We start from the raw sequence: 17634 nt of genomic DNA, 5'->3' as shown, positions 1-17634 counted from the left end.
GAATAACGCACCCACCAGACTAAGTGTGTGTGTGTGCAAGTGTGTGTATGTGTGTGGCTGTGTGGATTCGATCGAATACCATTCTCTACTATCGAACTTGGAACATTAGCTAAAATAACGGAAATTTAGTATTGAAATTTAAAAGAGAAAACGCGAGGATTGATGAAAGCACAGTTAACATTCAACGGTACAGTTCAAGTATAGTGGCTCTTTCTCGTCATGTTTTTTCTTCTATTGCGCCAGAACTCTAGTAGTGTTCAAGTAGTTACTCCGGAAGAAAGTGTTATGAATATTCTACCCTCCAGCACAGCGCCACGTGGGACTAATGGAGAGGATCATTTTTGTTTTGTTTTTTTAAACAATTGCTAAAAATCGTTCCTCTTGCCATGTTTTCTTTTGCTTGCTGTTGCTATCCTTATTACTACTGTTACTACTACTAGAACACTATAATACCTGCTACTACTCGTTTCCTGCTAGCGAAAACGTTTCCTGTGTATTGTGTGAGTGTTAGTAAATCCGTGTTTAAACGTTTTGTTTGGTTTTTAGTAGATAATTAGTGGTGTAGTTTTAGTAATCGTTTCCTCTGTGTATGTGTCAGCTCTCACCTTACCATTACGCTACAGTTTGCTAATCGCTACTATCATTTATCTCATCATTGCATCACAAAATGGCTTTAATAGAAAAATGAAAACCAGTCAAAAGGATCACATTTTGCCTACGTTTTGTTTTCCCCGCTTTTCAACAACTAACAACAACCAACTGTGTAGGATATTGTAGGTTCTACATATGAATGTTATTCATCTCTTTCCCTTCCCTTCCCACTCTCTTCCACGTTTACACATCGTGTTATCAGCTTTTACTGTTTTATCCTTACTCGTCCAGAAATCGTCCCGGTTCCCTCCATTCATTCTGGGGTGCACAACAAAATGAGGATTACACAAGGAGCCTAATTTTGCTTTGCTTTGCTACTTACTTGCTAATTGTGTGTGTTTGTGTGTGATTATTTGTAATTGTGTATGTGAGTGAATGGTAGTAGTTGTTTGAATGTTTACGAACAAAATCTGCCTTTATTCCTGACCGGGATAAATTCCTGCGCATTTGTCCGTTTTTCTTTTAAATTATGTTTACTTTACCTATCAAAGAATCTCGTGTGTTTTGTTTCTTTAAAAAAAAAAACGAATGCTTAATCAGAAATCAATCCGAATTGCCACAATGTTGTGTATCCATGAAAAAAAAAAATCACTAATTCGCTGTCCAGAATTCTAGTTCATTATTGTCCGCGCCCTTATTTTACTGTTGGGATTTTGAGTTAAAACATTGCTGTTGCTGACAGTTTAAGTCCGTTACGAGCAAACTGAATTGTTCTGAAGGATCTTTTTCAAATTCTACATGCTTAATTTCTGAATAAACTGAAATAGAGAGGTAGGAAATTCGATAGTAATTGCACAATGCAACGAATCTAAGCCGAATGTATCCTTCAAAATAGACTAGAACGTTTTGGACAGGTGTGGAGAGAGTGAGCGGTGGAATTTTTAAACAAAAGATAGTGCACAATCAAAATGCGGCCTAACTTACACGTCGTTTGATACGTTTCTACCGGAACGAATAGATATTATGCATATTGCGTAACGGGGTAACTTTTTTTCCCACTGCTCACATCCTAATTGAAGCTTTCGTTCCAACCTTCCGCTGGCAGGTCCGTGGTAAACTGCGTGATACCATTGTTGGCCATCGATTCCAGCACTTCGCTTACGTACGCCGCTACGTCTGTGTCACTTTTTTCGGCCTGCTGAATGAACGGATGCTGCAACAGCCGACCGTACTTGGGACGATCGCGCTCGTCTTTAATTAAACTGAAAACATGAAGCAAAGGAGTTGCCGGTGCACATTAGATATGATGAAACTGGCAGCCGCAATGCGGTGATGGCACTTACCAGGTATTTACAAAATTTACAAAATCTATCGAAAATTCCATCCCATTGTAGGTGGTGGACAGTCTAGGCGGGTCACCTTCGACAACCTAAGGCGAAAGCCGATCAGAGAAGAGAAGAAAACAATGTTTACACTTTCTGCACGTTGTTGCATACTTTCTCCACCTTCGCTGTACCTGTGAAAGCTGCTCAAACACGGAGCCCCACTTTGGATAGGGGAACTTCCCGGTCGCCACCTCCATCAGCGTAATTCCGAGCGACCACACGTCACTGCGCACGTCATAACCCTTAGCGCGCTGGGGATCGATGCGTTCGGGCTGTCGAAAACAAAGAAAAGAAAAGGCAAACAGACACATACCGGTCCGGGGTTAATCGTAACGTATCCTCCGCACCCTTTGGTCTCTCTCCCTCTCTCTCTCTCTCTTACCGCCATGTACGGCCGGCAGCCGGCATCCTTGGTGCGTGCGATCGAATCCACTAGCTGGCCGGAGATGCCGAAATCGCACAGCTTAATGTCGCCGTTCCGTTTCAGCAGTATATTGCTCGGTTTTACATCCCGGTGGATAATTTTCAGCTCCTCCTTCAGATAGTTGAGCGCGCGGACCGTCGCGAACGTGATCTGCGCCAGTATCGGTTCCGGGATGGGGCTCTGCTGCTTTTCGCAGATAAACTTGTAGAACTTGTCCAGCGACGTGTCCATCAGCTCCATGCAGATCCAGCAGTCGCCCTCCTTGAACAGTGCCCCGTAGAACGTGACGATGGTGTTGCAGTCGTTCGACTTCATCACCACCTCCAGATCCATCAGCAGCTGCTTTTGCTCCTTCTCGTCCACGGTCGAGCGGATCCGCTTCACCGCCATCACCGTGCCCGTGTGCGTGAACTTCATCCGGTTGACGGCACCGAACGCACCGCGCCCTATTTCACCCTCGTCGATCATGTCTTCCGAGGTGAAGTCGTACGTTTGGTTTGGCGCGATCTGTAGTTTGCCCGCCGTCGCCTGCATTCGTATGCGTTCGCGCGTAGGATCCGGTATGACCGGCGCCTGCCCGCCCTGGCATCCTTGGAAGCTGAGCTTTTTGGACGGTTTCCTTCGCTCGCCGTTCAGTTCCAGCGGCAGTGGCATGAAGGGACGTGCTGAGGATGGTGTGGTTGCTGGATGTGGAAGGTATGGGAGAGTGAGCAGCAAGAAAGAGAGAGAGAGAGATTAAATTCCATTCGATACCAGTTCGACGATCGACCGACCGACCGACCGTGACAACACGCACGGACACACGCTGTATTACCTGGGGAGGATTGTGAACTCTGATCGTCTGACATTGGTCCTAGGAAGTAGGCGCAGCGGTGTACGGGTGTTTCGATTTGGTGAATAGTTAATGGTTCACCTACAGGGCCTTTCAACTTTGGAACTTCTTGACGCCGTAGGGCGGCTACTTGTTTCGACCGAAGGCAGGGCACGCAAAACGTTCACTGGAACACATACACCTTCACCGTTGTGGTAGAAGCTCCCGTGACCAGAGCTTGGACGAATTTTCGTACGGCACCTGCAGTTGCCTACACCGTCACCATGAATAACACACACCTGATTCACCAAGCGGGTGGTGGCGTACACAAGTTGCTCGGAAGGACGGATTGAGGGTGGACGACAGCGGGTTCGTGTGATGTAGCGACGCACTGTAATTGCGGATCGGAACCTCGGTCAGCAACTCGACGCTTGAAAGACGATTTTCCAGCGAGTGCGGGTGTAGATGGTAACAAGAACAGAACACACACGCACAGCGGTACCCCCGTGCTAATGCCACACAGCTGAGGAAATGTTCGTTCCCGAGCTCGTCCGTTCTGGGGACGGGCAAACTCTTCTTTGTTGACGGGCAGGACCGGTTTCGCCTTTGCTCGTTTGCATCGAGCAACCTTTCACCAGTGCGCTGGATACACTTTCCCTAATGGGTCACTAATTTCCGGATTTTTTTCTCTCTTTTCACCAGCACCTACCCAAGTTTACTTTACGCTTTTACCCGTGTTTCGTGGTTCTTGGGTGATGAAAGCTCTAGAATACCAGGTAGCACAATTACGTTGACGTTTGACAGTTGTGACGGAGGTTTGTTGAGTTGTACAAAGATGCATGTCGGCCTGGCTCATTCATTTCACATCAATTGACAATTAAACACAGGATTGAAAAGTTTCCTTTTTACAAATGTGTAGATGATGTTTTATGGAAACGGCTTAAAATATATTTAAACCAGTAGCACATTCTCAATAAATTTCAAAATTCTAGCCCATTTTCCATTCAGTTCCAGAGCCGAAATTTTTGTTTTAACGTGATTCGCAAACCGAGTCAGGAGTCATTTCATTTTTAGCAATTTCGATTCAACCAAAAAATGCATAAATATCTCAAGTGCTACAAATCCACTAATCGACTCCTAAACGGGGTCAAATAGGCTTATTAGACTGGAGGTAGAGTACTGTCAACTTCGTTTTGTATTTTTCTGTCATATTGACAGATAACCACTGGTCTGGAAATTGGTATTCGACATGCTAATGTCAAAATTGCTATGGAGAGATTTTTGTTTTGTCAATGTCGAAAGAAGCATTTGAATTTATTGTTGGTGTTTGCTAAAAACAACGTGAATAGTAAACAATTCTTAATTGCTTGTGATAAAGCTCACGAAATCAATACATTGGGTGAAGAATGAAAAAACTGACAAATAAATTCTCATGTTTTATAATACGTACGGCAGGGTTTTTTTTGTGTCGGAGCATGAATTTGATAGAAAAATTACCAAACGAGGATGACGGTACTTTCCATCGTCTAATACAGGGGTCTCCAAACTTTTCAGTTCGCGGGCTGCATTGCTTCACAATCAACATTGTTGAGGGCCATTTTGTCGCTACCTTTAGAATGAGTGGAAGTTCAAATCTCGTTTTAATGAGAAAAAAATAACAAAATATATAAAGTTTCTGGAGCTTTCTTTTATTGAATCTTGATTTTCGTCTTTCAGAATTAAAAAAAATAATTTTGATTGGTTAGTCAGAAAAGAAAGATTTTTAATTTAACCTTCACCCAGTCATCGCGGGCCGCATTAAAGGCTCTTGAGGGCCGCATGCGGCCCGCGGGCCGTAGTTTGGAGACCCCTGGTCTAATAAGACTATAAATGACTCAAGCTCCCTTTCCAATATGAATTCCAAAAGACTTCTTTTAGCAGATGTCAAACAACTGGAGCATTTAAAAAAATAGTAATAAAGCTAGTGACGCCATCTGTTTGGGGATAGCCAATCGGTGAAGCTTTTTCGCTTTGATAGCTTCCCTCTTTATAGTTGTATAGTTTCATATTGAAGTATCGCTAGAACTAGAAGGGCGACACGAGTGTTTAAATACAAAATTTCAATATTAATTCACTTGTACAGAGGCAAGCGAGGATTGAATTTTAGGCCGCAAATACACGAAGCGCGCTTCCTCGGCCGCGTACAACCTTGTAAATGCAGATTGCATAAAAACTTATCACCCTGTACTCACGATGGCAATTCCATTTGATGCTTGGGAATTGCACAAAATGAAAACAATAACAACTCGCTGCCGTGTCGTACCACACACAAGCACACCGTTCCACCTTTTACCAAGAAGTCTTGCAGAATGTGTCCCGGGCTGCAGTGGTAAACCATGTTTCCGTACAAACAAACGCGACCATCCGAAACGGTGGCACCCCAGCTACATCCCGAGCTGCACACCATTTGCCGCACATGTTTGCAACAGTCAAACGATACGCGGTCCATCTTCGACCTGGACCAAACTACCCAGCTTACCTACTCCGAGAAGGTGATGCAGTGCGTGGACGTAGAAATCTATCCGCACGATAGCCTCCCGAACCGGATCTGTCGGCAGTGCGTCGATGATCTCGATGTGGCGTGCCGGTTTCGGGCCAACTGCACCAGTTCCAGCGTCGTGCTGCAAACGTACCTCTCGTACAATGGGCTCGAAGAGAAGCAGCTCGATATGATGCTGCAACCAACGCTTGCACAATCGGTCCATTCCGATCCAGACGATGGGGATGAAATAGCAATACATCTCGATTCCGGTGTGATGTACACGTACAAACCACCGTCCGGATTGGACGTGAAGTTGGTGCACCATAGCGCGGAGGATGTGATATTCAACTCGGGAAATATGAAAATGGAACCTCTCTCCGGGAATGCGGACGTTCCCGTGGAAGAACCGGTGAATTCGGTGGCGGAAACAATGGCGATGGTTGAACCGATGCATCATTCTAGCTTAGATGGAAATATTACTCTGGCGATGGAGAGTGCCGAGGCTACGAAGAACGATCATATAGAGTATATGTTTGAAGTCGTAAATGAACCGGAAACTGATGAATCGATGTTAGAACCGGCGGTGGATGTGATGGTACGTATTGGTTGCATTTTAGCAGGAATTGGGTGGGACCTGAAATGATTAATGTTTCTATTACTTACAGCATGTACAGAACACGGCTACTGCCGATCGAACGCTACGAAAGACCACAAACAGCATGACTCCCGACAGCACCAACACCCATTCCAATGGCAAACAGTATTCCTTCGCCAAAAGTACCAACGCGGCCAGTGTGAAAACGTTACAAACCATCCGCAAATCACACACACCGAATGAGACGAAGCCCACGATCGAGGCGGTCACAACACAGCCAGCCGCCGACGGCAGCGGCGTCGAGACGGTAATTCGCGTAAAACGCAACCTGTTTGCCCCGAAACCATCGCTCGTCTGCAAGCTGTGCAACGTGACGTACAAGCATAAGCACGCGCTGGAAACGCACATGCGGCGGCATCGCGGCGATCGGCCACACAAGTGTGACTACTGCGAGAAATCGTTCGTCGTGCCGTTCGAGCTGCAGCGCCACATGCGCATCCATACCGGCCAAAAACCGTACAAATGTCAATACTGTGAACGGGCGTACTCGGACTTCGGTAGCAAAACGAAACACGAACGTACACACACGGGTGAACGGTGAGTAGCGACATTGGAGCGCCAAAGCGAAGGGTCAGTTAATGCCTCTTTTTTCCCCTCTTTTCATTTTCAGACCTTATGCGTGCCACTATTGTGACAAGACGTTCTCATACTCGCACGTTCTTAATAGCCACCTGCTCGTACACACTGGCGTAAAGAAGTATTGGTAGGTAGCACTGGACTAGAGCTCTTGCACAAGGAAAAAGCTCATTTTTTGCATTCTTTTCAGTTGTTCGATCTGTGGGAAACGGTTCACAAAATCACACCACTTGAAAACCCACTACAACACACATCCGGTTACCAAGACCGATGTGAGTACCGCCCAAGGGTCCGAAATTGAAATGCCAAACAACGGTAACAGTAAGCAGCAATCGACGGACGTCATCTACACGGAGCAGCTGCAGGACGAGTTGATTGCATCCAAAGACGAGCAGCAATCAAGTGGTAACGGTGGTGTTCTGGTTGGTTCGTATCACCATGGCACCGGTTCCGGACTGATCGCAGCAACCGAATGGACGACAATGGTGCACAACAATGGTGGTGGTGGTGGTGGTGGTAGTGCAACATCAGCGGCAATCACGACGGAAGAGTTGGAAAACGTGTCAATCGTGAACTTTGCCGATTATATCATTAAAAGCGATGGTCTCGATGATCTGCTGGTAGTACAGGACTCGGGCGATGACGAGCTGGTGGAGCTGGTCGGCCAGCCGATAATGCACCGATGATGATGATGAGTTGGATGGGTTTGCTTGATATGGCACCTGTTAAAATGGCTGTAAATACAGTGAACCCTCTCTTATTTGAAAGGCGATGGGACTGTCGAATAAGAGGGGTTTTCAAATTACAGAGGTGGAAAGTGAATGAAAGGTCCATCCAAACAAGAAAGAGACAGAACATTTAGTGTGCAGCCTTAACTGTTGCTATAGGAAACTGCGAACAGGATTGCCAATTTGAGCATACATCATTCTATAAGCATGGCAACACCATACACAAATAAGAGGGGCACAGATTTCACATGTTTTCCAAATTCTTTCTTTCTTCTTTCTTTGGCTCAACAACCGATGTCGGTCAAGGCCTGCCTGTACCCACTTGTGGAATTGGCTTTCAGTGACTAATTGATTCCCCCCCCCCCCCCAAAGCAGAATAGTCAGTCCTACGTATGGCGGCGCGGTCTATTTGGGGATTGAACCCATGACGGGCATGTTGTCGTACGAGTTGACGACAGTACTACGAGACCGGCCAAATTAGAGGAACAAAAATGTACTGGAAATCAAGGGACTGTGCAAAATGTTCAAATAAGAGAGGTTTTTCAAATTGGAGAGGTGTCAAATAAGAGAGGGTTCACTGCATGCGCATCTCAGTGAGCGATGACTAGAAATTGCGAGAAAGTGAGCCCTGAAATTTGGATCTAATCATATTCCTACGTGTATTTGAATACTTTAGTGCAAAGTGAAGCATTCTTAATGAACTTTTTCATCTTCTTAAGTGACGCAACTGCTGTTTTCGATTTAGCCCGTGAAAAGCATATAACGGGTTTGACTATTAGTGACTGGTTTTGGTTTTACCCGTGCCCAGGAACATCGATCCTGTGCATTGGGAAGCATTTCACGTAAATAGAGGTAGAGTATATTTTGGCAAAAATGGCAAAAGATAATTGGTATGAAATCAAACGTAGGAATAGTAAATCTAAACCATTGGAGCATTTGATTTCTTAACTTTCCATTATATTCTCATGAGGCAACACATTCAATAATTTGCCTTTATGAGTTTTTTGTATCTTGTATTAACACGTGAACTGGGTAATCAGTCCATTTTACGTGTTTTTACGTTTTTTCACTCAAGGCCGGAAGTGTATAAAATCACAGTTCCCCTTTTTAGACGCCGACATTGCAATTGTAAGACTGCAGTGTTTGATTGCTGTAAATGATTCATATCCTCAATTCGAACTACTATCACTGAATTACTAAAAATCATGGTCACTTTCACGCGATATCACTAATCACGCCCCAAATGAAGAATTGCAAAGACTTTAGAAATAAGTTGGTAGACGCTCAGAACGCTATAGGAAATGAAATAAACTAGAACTACGAGTTATATGTGTAAAATTCACTTGATTATGTTTACTTTTCGCTGAGTTTTCCTTTCGTTCGATGTATAAGTTATTGCTTGCTCCGTGGTTCCGCGTACGATATGCACTGCTTCTCGAAGTGTTCAGAATGGTTAAAATTACGTTAATCAGAGTACGAGTATCTTACAGACTTTTGACCAGTTTCGCGTTTTAAGTCATATCTTATATGCGTTAAGGATAAAATGAAGGAAAACGTTTCCGCCGCGTTACGCCGAGAGTAATAAATAATGGAATAATGTCCATACCTAGTAAACAGACCATCGCTTGCTTCATAAAAGTGATCGCACCCTTTGATCAGTCAGTTAACAGTATACGTGTTGGTGCGCTCGCCTACGTCGCGTCCATCAGTTTCAGCAGGTTCGCTTTGGCACTGCGCAAATTCGGATCCAGCCGCAACGCTGCCCGGTACTGCTCGATTGCCTGCACCTTCCGCTGGCCCCACCGGTGATACAGCACGCCGAGGTTCGCCCGGTACACGGCGTGGTCGGGCCGTGCGGCAATGATTTGATGGTACAGCGATTCGGCCGTCTCGTACTGGCCCAGCTTGCCGTACGCATTGGCACGGGTAAACAGGATGGCGGTATCGTTCGGTAGGAAGGTCAGTGCCAGGGCGGACGTGCGAATAATATCCTCCGTGCGGCCCCGATTGTCGTACAGTGCGAGTATGTTGGCCCAGGCTTTGCTGTGTCGGGGGTTTTGCTGTATCGCTTCCCGCCAGTAACGCAGCGCCATGGAGGAGTTTTGTTTGTCAATGTACTGGAAAGAGAGAGAGTAAGAGAAACCTTCCTAAACCTAAACGAATTTTACAATTACTACACCACAAACTTACCAAATTGCCCAGATTGTATAGGCAGTTGGCATAGTTCGGCTTCAGCTGCAGTGCACGCTGATAGCTCGTCAGGGCGGCGTCGTGATCCTTCCGTGCCGCCTGCACAATGCCCAGATTCATCCAGGCCGAAGGGAACGGTTCATGAATTTCGATCGCCCGGCGCAGGTGCCATTCCGCCCGGTCGAGCTCGTGCGTTTCGCGGTACAGATTGCCCAGATTCATGTGTGCCGCCTCGTACTCGGGATGCAGCTCGATTGCACGGCGATAAAAGGTAAAGGCCGTTGCACGGTCGCCCTGATCCGTCGCCAGCCGGGCAATGTTGTAGTACACTTTGGCATTGTGCGGACAAACGCGCAGGGCCGAGCGGAACAGTAAATCTTCCGACGTCCACTCGTACGCACGGGACTGTATTTTTAGGATAAACATTGTGCAAAGTAGGCACAGCGGGATGTAGAAAGCAACGGAGCGTTTGATCAAACGTCGCCAGCCTACTGCAACCAGATAGCAAAACCCAACCGAGGGAAGATAGAGCAACCGTTCGGCAATGACAAACCCGACCCGTACGAGCCCGCACGCCGGAAGAAAGGGAACGATGGCTAATGCTAGCGATGTGATGATTTCCCGTGATTTGGATTCACATGAACGGAAGGCTAGTACCGCAATGGCGGAATAAAACAAAACGACAAACAGTATGCGATAGTCGGCGACACTTTCCAGCAAGGGGACGGAACCGAGCGCCCAGTCGAAGCTTAACCAATCGGGACAAATTAACAGCCAGCTGTTTAGCCAGTAAAGATAGCTTTGGGAGAGAAATCGCGAGACGGTACTGTTGGTCGCTCCGATCGGATTATCCATTCGATGAAACCGAGGACTTTCAAAGTCCATTATCCATAGGCGCAGAGCAACCGTTGCTAGGGAAAGGCAGGCTAGGATAAACACCCGACCTAACCGGGACCTATGCACGGAGAAAAACTCTGCCAAGGGGACTCGGAAGTTGATGCGCTTTAGCAAATCTATCGCCCCACAGGCAACGAGCGCGGTCATACCCGTTTCCTTGAACAGCATCGAGAGCACGGTGAGCAGGAAGAGTCCCGCATACACGACCGCCCCGTAGCGACGTTCGCTCGCTAGCCATCGTTGGTACAGCAGCAGCACGGTCAGGTATCCGATGGCGGCCAGCAGATCGGCCCGTCCCACAATTCCCACGACCGCCTCGGTGTGTATCGGATGGACGGTGAAGATGAAGGCGGCCCAAAACGGGGTACGGAATTGGCCCGAATCACGCCACAGAACCTGATACAGCTTAAACACCAACAGGCAGATGAGCGTGTGCAGTGCCAGGTTGACCTTTTTCATGTGGCCGGCGTTCAGTCCTAGCAGCCGGTTCTCCAGCTGGAAGCTAAGCACGGTCAGCGGTCGGAAGGATTTGTGGCTGGTCGGGTCGGTTAGATTGTTGCCCCAAAAGTCGTGCCGCAGCAGGTCGCGAAACGGGGTGGCCACATTGCGCACGTCCATGTTTTTGACGATCGCGGCCGAATCGTCGAACACGAACGTTCCGTACAGTGAGCCACCGTAAGCGAGGAGCGAGGCGGCAACGAGCAGCGCATACTGGAGAGGAGAGGAGGGACATTAGCGATCGGCATACGGTTGTTGGATGATGCCTGCTTACCTGTGCGACGGTTTGTTGGCGCAAGGAAGACATTACCGGTACCGGGGATGGATGGCAACGGGGGATGAGCGTGTTGTCCGATTAAGGCTATCAGTCGAGTAGGATCATCTTGTTTTTGCGCAACTAGGGAGGGGAACACACACACTACTAAAACACCAAGGAGGTGGTAATGTTTCGCTCAAGGGAAAAGGTTGTCCATCCCGGCGTTTCTGTGCGGTTTTTGTTTTCGATCGCTAGCTGTGTTGTCATCAAAAGCATCAAGCAGCTGCCGCATACAGGTAAGCTCACGGGTTCTTTCGTTTCAGCCGTGCACAGTGCGTTAACAAGTTTTGACACATCAGAACCGATAACAATTTGGTTTCATAATTCAATTTTGTTAGGCTTTTCATGTTGTTTGATGGAGTTGATTTAATTATGTCAACTTACTCAAAGGAATAAAGTTATTTAAGCTTGATTTGAAACCGCTCTCTTATTAGTTGCGATGATGGTTTTACAAATCGTACACAAATAGCGCAAATAGGGACCTACCTGTGCCATCGCCGTTTGACAGCTCGCGTTATTGCAAATTCAAGCGCGATGTTTTTGTAATTTATACGGGCGATGAATTTCCTGTAACGAAGAAGGAGAATATGCTTCATAAAGCAGCTAGGAAAATCTATGGCTGCCTAAACGTGTACATATACGTGTACCTAATTTATAGTGATTCTTTTTAACCCAATTGTACCGTGCTCTACAATCCGTACTGTCAAACAAACCAACCGAAAGCATGCCACCAGTGCGCTACCAAGGAAAAAATCCGTGATTTTCCAACGTACAGCTCGTACACGCTCACTCAAACACACACACACATACTATCTGAGGGATTGGCTGCGGTGCTATATGTGCGCGCACGCGTGTGTGTTGGTGTATCGCTAAGGATATACACAGTGAAAGGACAAACCGGAGCGACACGACACCGTACCGTAGGTGTGTGCGTGTTTTTCGCCGAGAAAGTTGCGTGCGGACAACAATTTTGGGTCTGTTTTTGTGGCTTTCCAAGCGTAGTTTGTGTAATGCTGAGTGCTAGGCACGGCGCTGGTGCAGGTAAACCATAACGCAGCGTTTTCAATCCGGCCAAACCGGTGCAAAATTAGTTTTTCCCAAGCCGTACAGCACAGTAGATGCTGCTGGGTGTGCTACGCTGCTGTTGGTGGAGTGCATGGAGCGTCCTGGAGCGCAGGGTGGTGCGCTGTGGTTCAAATCAAATCGTTCGGTTGCCATTTTTGCTTCGAGCCTCCTTCCACCCAGGCTCGCGCTGTCGCGCTGAGGATGGGAAAAAAGTGAAGTGTTCTCGGTGGGTAAAATTCCACCATTTCCACCATCAGCGTGTGCTTTGATTCTCGGCTTAAAACCGCGTTCAGTATCACGGAATATGGTGGTGGAATACGGTGCTGTTAAAAGTACAAAAGGCTGATTGGTGTAATAGTGTAGCGAAGCGAAAACCTCCATCCTTTTTTTCCCGTGTATAGTGGGTTGGTGCTCGGGTTTAGCTCGGCATATCCCCCTACTCTACCAATGAAGTTGTTCGGAGGTGAGAAAAGTGATAGCTCAGTGATTTTGTACCTAATTTTAACCATTCAAGTGTGTTTCGAAAAATGCAGTGCAAAGGTTTTTCGCTTGGAATATTGGCAATGCATGAAAATCCAACAAAGAAAGTTGTACAGCTTTAGTAGTGGTGGGTGGCTAAATGATGAACTTTTCCGTCACCATGTAACCGGGCTTAAGGCGACGACCTAAAACCACCCGGAAGCGGTTGTCCCCGGTTTAGGGGAAGTGTTCCCTTACTTTCTCCATCGCCCATCCGTCGAGCATGAGCTGTCAAACAACATCCTGGAACTTTTGGAATGTCACATCGCTCCATCGCTTCAAACGGGAGAAAGTGCATTTCGTGAACAAAGGCCTGCATTTTCCTCGTCAATCTCTCTCTCTCTCTCTCTCACACACGTTGGTTGAAGCATTCATGGGAGACTATTTTCATTAGTGTGCTTCCGGGCGGTCACACTATCAGAGCAGGCCTTGTCGGGAGGTATCAGTTCAGAGCAGGCATGAGACAATCAAGTTGAAGCGGCGGTTTGCTCTTCACCAAGGGTGCGAATAGGAAATTGAAGCAAGGAATGCTAGCAACGATACTACCGTCCGTCCGGATCGTCTTATTGAATTGGTGAGTTCCAATTTACATTAACGTTCATCCATATTCATTTTGCACATTTTTAGCTGAAATGCTTCATGAAGTACCATGCGTTTCCATCGACGATGTACGGAAAAAAGGGGGATACTGTTCATGGTGGGTGAAGAACAGGGAGCGGGGTAAGCAGGAAACGCTTACGCACACACTATTGCCTAGGCAACGGCACTATCGCACAAAAGTGTTTGCTTTGTGTGGTGTTGCACTCAACCTTCCTTGAGCTAGAAAATGTATCAATCGCTTTCATGGTGTGTCATGATTTTCTCTGCCCTGTTGGTTTAGTACTGCATCTTCTTACTGGGAGATTTTATCGATGGAGAAAACACCCAATGGAACCCAACGCATTCCCACTTCGTACTACCGCACCCGTTCACCCCCAGTACAGTACCACCCTTTACCGTGCAGTTCGCGCATTTCGCGTGGAAAAGGTGATTGCCGAGATTTAACGCGCGGAGCCGCGTGTAAGCTATGCGCCGGCCTAAAATTAGCACCGCTTCAGAGCAAATATTTGCATTTCGGTGTGCACGAGCCGGTCACACACATGTACCAGACGTGCACGGACCCCGTCGGGCCCGGTCGGATTGCACACACCACGGCCGCCAGCAGGATCGGTCCATCGGGCCAATACATAGGCAATCGACTTTCTGGCGAAGGTTTGTGTGTTGGCTGGCCGTGTCTTTCACCGCGGCAAGAGAATCAGTTTGGAGCTCTGTCTTTTGCGAGGCTATTTATCTTATGTTTCTTTACCATTTTAATGCGAAAAAATACATTGTCCCCTTGGAGATGGTGTGGTGTCTTTTTGTTGTTGTTGCAGTCCGTCGCCGCCTGTTTGTGGTGCGTGACGATGGGAGGGAATGGTGGGTTAGATGATGGCTGGAATGGTACAACAATCTGGCACACAAATTTGGTGCCGTGGGTGGTGTTTTATTTGTTGCCAGTGCGCCCCCAATGACGAAATTGTAGTATTTGTCGTCTCGTGTTGAGCTGCGGGGTTTTGGTTAGTGTTTGTTATCTTAGGAGCTGCAGTAATTTTGGATTAAATTTTTGAGTTTTATTGTAAAAGTTCTATATTTTTTTAAGTTAAAATATTGGTTTATTTCGAGATGGTTTACTTTACTAAGTTTTATTGTAATAATTGTTGAATAAATATGTGTAAAATGGCGTGAAATCGTTAATACTTCAAAGATGTCGGTGGTTGTCTGGTGTCATTTGGATGTCGCTCCTAACCAAACCAAACATACACTGTCAATAATCTTGAAAAGGAAGATTCTTTTAAAGACTTTCTGGTTGGTATCTCGTTGTATGTACCATACTGCTTCGAATTACGGGCACTTAAGACATTTTTGTCATTTAAAATGTTCTTACTAATTCAATTTTGATCGGTCATAACTTTTTTAACATCACTTTACTAAAGCAAACCTTCTATATTTGAGAAAACAAAAGATTTCCACTAATTTTACGCGAAATATTGCAATGTCATAAAACTGCAATGATATTTTGATTCATATTCCGGACAGTTTCGAGCTCATGTTTCAAATTGGGGACATATTGAAACATATTCCGGATAGTCTCAACAATTCCTTTATAATCTTCAAATCCACACACATACTACTCCTTTTTTTTTACTTGTTTTAAAGATCTGGACACTTGATTTTTTATGTCGGTGTCCTCCTACACTTGACGGAACGATGTTCTTTAATACAACGGGGTTTCGGTGCTCTTTTTCTCTTGTACTCCTAGATGAATAGAACACTAGAACTGCTCGGAATTGACAATATGATAAAACACCGTTGTTTTCGCTTTGATAACTACTTCCACAATAGATTCCGATGTATTTCAATGCATGTGGACGCGATTAATAGGAATTATCGAAGAAATGACTCTGGCAAAACTGCTAAGAATGCCTCTGATAGTGAACTGACCGATAGAAAATATTTATTTACTATGGCATCAGGGTCTACTAGGGGCCAGACATATTTTTAATTGATTCGAGTACATCATGGCAAACATTTAAAATTAAAAAGCAGCATTTTCAGGGACTGGGTATGAAGATATTCAATAAAAACATGGCAATTGTCCGGAATTTGTAGCTGTCCTTAATTCGAATCTGAACGATATATCATTAAAGACAATTTCCAACGATTTTACGTTTAAAAATGCCATATATTTCAACGTAAATGTTTATTCTGGTTTAAAAAAAAGCGGCAAAACGCTCAAGACTTGCCGTTAAATCAATAGCCGTTTGCCTTGTTTGCTCCATTGCGCTGAATACCGCTAAAAAAGAGGCGCACAAAAAGATGCACACAAGCAGCTAGACTACTTATTGCTTGCTACATCGGCGGAGAGGGCTTAAGCTGACATCCTTTTATGAGCGACGAAAGTGGGAGTAATACTATATTAAGTGCTCTCGGGTTTTACTCCTCCCAGAAGGCTGGTCCTATCAAGTGGCCAAATGGTGAAAAATGGACAGCAGAATAAAAAAGCTGTCCTGTACCATTTTTTTTTGTTGTTGCTGTTGTAGTGTGAGTCCATTCTCCTTTCATTCCTAGTCCAGCTAGGACTCCGCTTTGTGACCTTCATCGAAGTCTTCCGCACGGACGTTGGGCGCCACCGTTTCGAGGAACAGGCCGCAAGAAATGTGTAGGTGTACGTACGCCTCACGCCAAAGCTGATCCTCATTTCCGATGGGTTTTGCGCGCGCGGTATGAGAGCGCGAGGAACCGCTCCTTAAATGCCACACTTCCCGGAAAGCTGCCCGATAGTAAGCGCCGGAAAAAGGTGGAAATGGCTTGACCTGATTTTTCTTGGCCACCCCTTTTTTTTCTCACCCGCCCGTGTGTAACTTGTTCTTCCCGGCTGCATCTTACACAACGGATTGCAAAAGGGGAACGGATACCTACCGTTCCTGCGTCGTCACATCATCAGCGTGTGCTGTATTAATTTCAATAAAAGCTCGTTCATCAAAACGATGCTTTGCGAGGCGCAAGAAAATCGGAACGCCCCAACGCTGGTGCTGCGGTGACCGACACAGCCATGAGGCACATTATTTGGTCGCTCCTCTGATTGAACGATCCGGCCCGTTTTGACATTCAGGCACGCTCGGGGGTGGCTGTTCTTGATGGGAGGGCCAACCTTCTCCGCTCGTTACAAAAAGAAGAAGAAAACTAGGATAAAAATCTAATTAGTGTTGGAACAATCTGGCACTACTACCTTTTTTGGGTAATCAAGTTCTTCTCCCACCTGTGTTTGGCCCCATTTATCGATGGCAACGTCCCGGAAGATGACGCTGCAACGTGATGAAAAGTGAACGAAATTAAGAAAATTATGCTGCTGAAGAGCGGTGGGCTTCCCTCCCACCCACCAGGGCATTGTAAAGGTGTGTCCCTTTTTATTAACGACCTATAAATCACGGATGTCGTTAGTCAAATGTGTACCCGGTATCGATCGTTGGCGCGCTGCATGACTTCGAAGCCAATCATCTCGCAACGCTCTTTTTCTGAACAGCCTAAAAACCCCAAACGATGTGTGTGGATTTACAACAAAATGCTTTAGAGCGTTTGTTTCAAAAAATGATAACTTATAGGAAATGGAGATCCGTAACAAGCAAATCTAACCTTCTAACAACTGATCTACCCGGTGGGGGCGATTTTGTGCTTTAAAAAAAAACAACAAAGCAAAGCCCCCATTGTTCATGCCTTTCGAAGCGTTGTAGAAAGGTTTGTTGGCACGTGATTAGATTGAAATTTAATTACGAAAATCTAAATTTATCTACGCTTTATCGACACGGACGAGGGGCAGCGCAGCGGCGGCGCTTCGGCGTTTGCTTCGGCCTGTTTTCATGAAACAATTCGCAAGGGATT

At 46.1% G+C, this 17634-nt stretch overlaps 3 protein-coding genes and 1 long non-coding RNA gene across 4 annotated transcripts; 2 read left to right on the top strand and 2 right to left on the bottom strand.

The window, feature by feature from the left end:
* Positions 1-159: 159 nt before the first annotated feature.
* Positions 160-4010, bottom strand: LOC120893562 (dual specificity mitogen-activated protein kinase kinase 4-like). The gene is made up of 5 exons (XM_040295527.1): positions 3215-4010; positions 2359-3083; positions 2108-2248; positions 1935-2020; positions 160-1853 (listed from the first exon to the last, which is right to left on the bottom strand). Exons 1-5 carry the CDS (start codon positions 3246-3248, stop codon positions 1661-1663), a joined length of 1179 nt encoding a protein of 392 aa, XP_040151461.1. The 5' UTR covers positions 3249-4010; the 3' UTR covers positions 160-1660.
* A 1498-nt stretch (positions 4011-5508) lies between these two features.
* Positions 5509-7804, top strand: LOC120897142 (putative zinc finger protein 286B). Its single transcript, XM_040301793.1, has 4 exons — positions 5509-6327; positions 6398-6924; positions 6998-7090; positions 7154-7804. The coding sequence occupies exons 1-4, from the start codon at positions 5587-5589 to the stop codon at positions 7647-7649; spliced, it is 1857 nt and encodes a 618-aa protein (XP_040157727.1). The 5' UTR covers positions 5509-5586; the 3' UTR covers positions 7650-7804.
* Positions 7805-9015: 1211 nt separating this feature from the next.
* Positions 9016-11856, bottom strand: LOC120896166 (protein O-mannosyl-transferase TMTC4). The gene is made up of 3 exons (XM_040300102.1): positions 11551-11856; positions 9882-11489; positions 9016-9808 (listed from the first exon to the last, which is right to left on the bottom strand). Exons 1-3 carry the CDS (start codon positions 11581-11583, stop codon positions 9383-9385), a joined length of 2067 nt encoding a protein of 688 aa, XP_040156036.1. The 5' UTR covers positions 11584-11856; the 3' UTR covers positions 9016-9382.
* Positions 11857-12892: 1036 nt separating this feature from the next.
* Positions 12893-13849, top strand: LOC120897285. Its single transcript, XR_005738515.1, has 3 exons — positions 12893-13120; positions 13191-13750; positions 13804-13849. It is a non-coding gene; the product is annotated as an uncharacterized LOC120897285 (long non-coding RNA).
* The last annotated feature ends 3785 nt before the right edge of the window (positions 13850-17634 follow it).

Source organism: Anopheles arabiensis, chromosome 2 (assembly GCF_016920715.1).
Source record: "Anopheles arabiensis isolate DONGOLA chromosome 2, AaraD3, whole genome shotgun sequence".
Classification (NCBI taxonomy): Eukaryota; Metazoa; Arthropoda; class Insecta; order Diptera; family Culicidae; genus Anopheles; species Anopheles arabiensis.
The sequence above is the reverse complement of the archived record's forward strand: the minus strand, read 5'-3'. Positions and strand labels throughout refer to the sequence as shown.

Bases quoted from the DNA above. Each gene is read 5' to 3' on its own strand.
- LOC120893562 (XM_040295527.1), bottom strand. From the start codon at position 3,248: ATGTCAGACGATCAGAGTTCACAATCCTCCCCAG. The intron at 3,084-3,214 runs GTAATACAGCGT...TTCCACATCCAG, and splicing joins GAGTTCACAATCCTCCCCAG to CAACCACACCATCCTCAGCA. The intron at 1,854-1,934 runs GTAAGTGCCATC...TCATGTTTTCAG, and splicing joins GTAAATTTTGTAAATACCTG to TTTAATTAAAGACGAGCGCG.
- LOC120897142 (XM_040301793.1), top strand. From the start codon at position 5,587: ATGTTTCCGTACAAACAAACGCGACCATCCGAAACGGTGGCACCCCAG. The intron at 6,925-6,997 runs GTGAGTAGCGAC...TTTCATTTTCAG, and splicing joins CGTACACACACGGGTGAACG to ACCTTATGCGTGCCACTATT. The intron at 7,091-7,153 runs GTAGGTAGCACT...CATTCTTTTCAG, and splicing joins ACTGGCGTAAAGAAGTATTG to TTGTTCGATCTGTGGGAAAC.
- LOC120896166 (XM_040300102.1), bottom strand. From the start codon at position 11,583: ATGTCTTCCTTGCGCCAACAAACCGTCGCACAG. The intron at 11,490-11,550 runs GTAAGCAGGCAT...TCTCCTCTCCAG, and splicing joins GCCAACAAACCGTCGCACAG to TATGCGCTGCTCGTTGCCGC. The intron at 9,809-9,881 runs GTAAGTTTGTGG...CTCTCTTTCCAG, and splicing joins TATACAATCTGGGCAATTTG to TACATTGACAAACAAAACTC.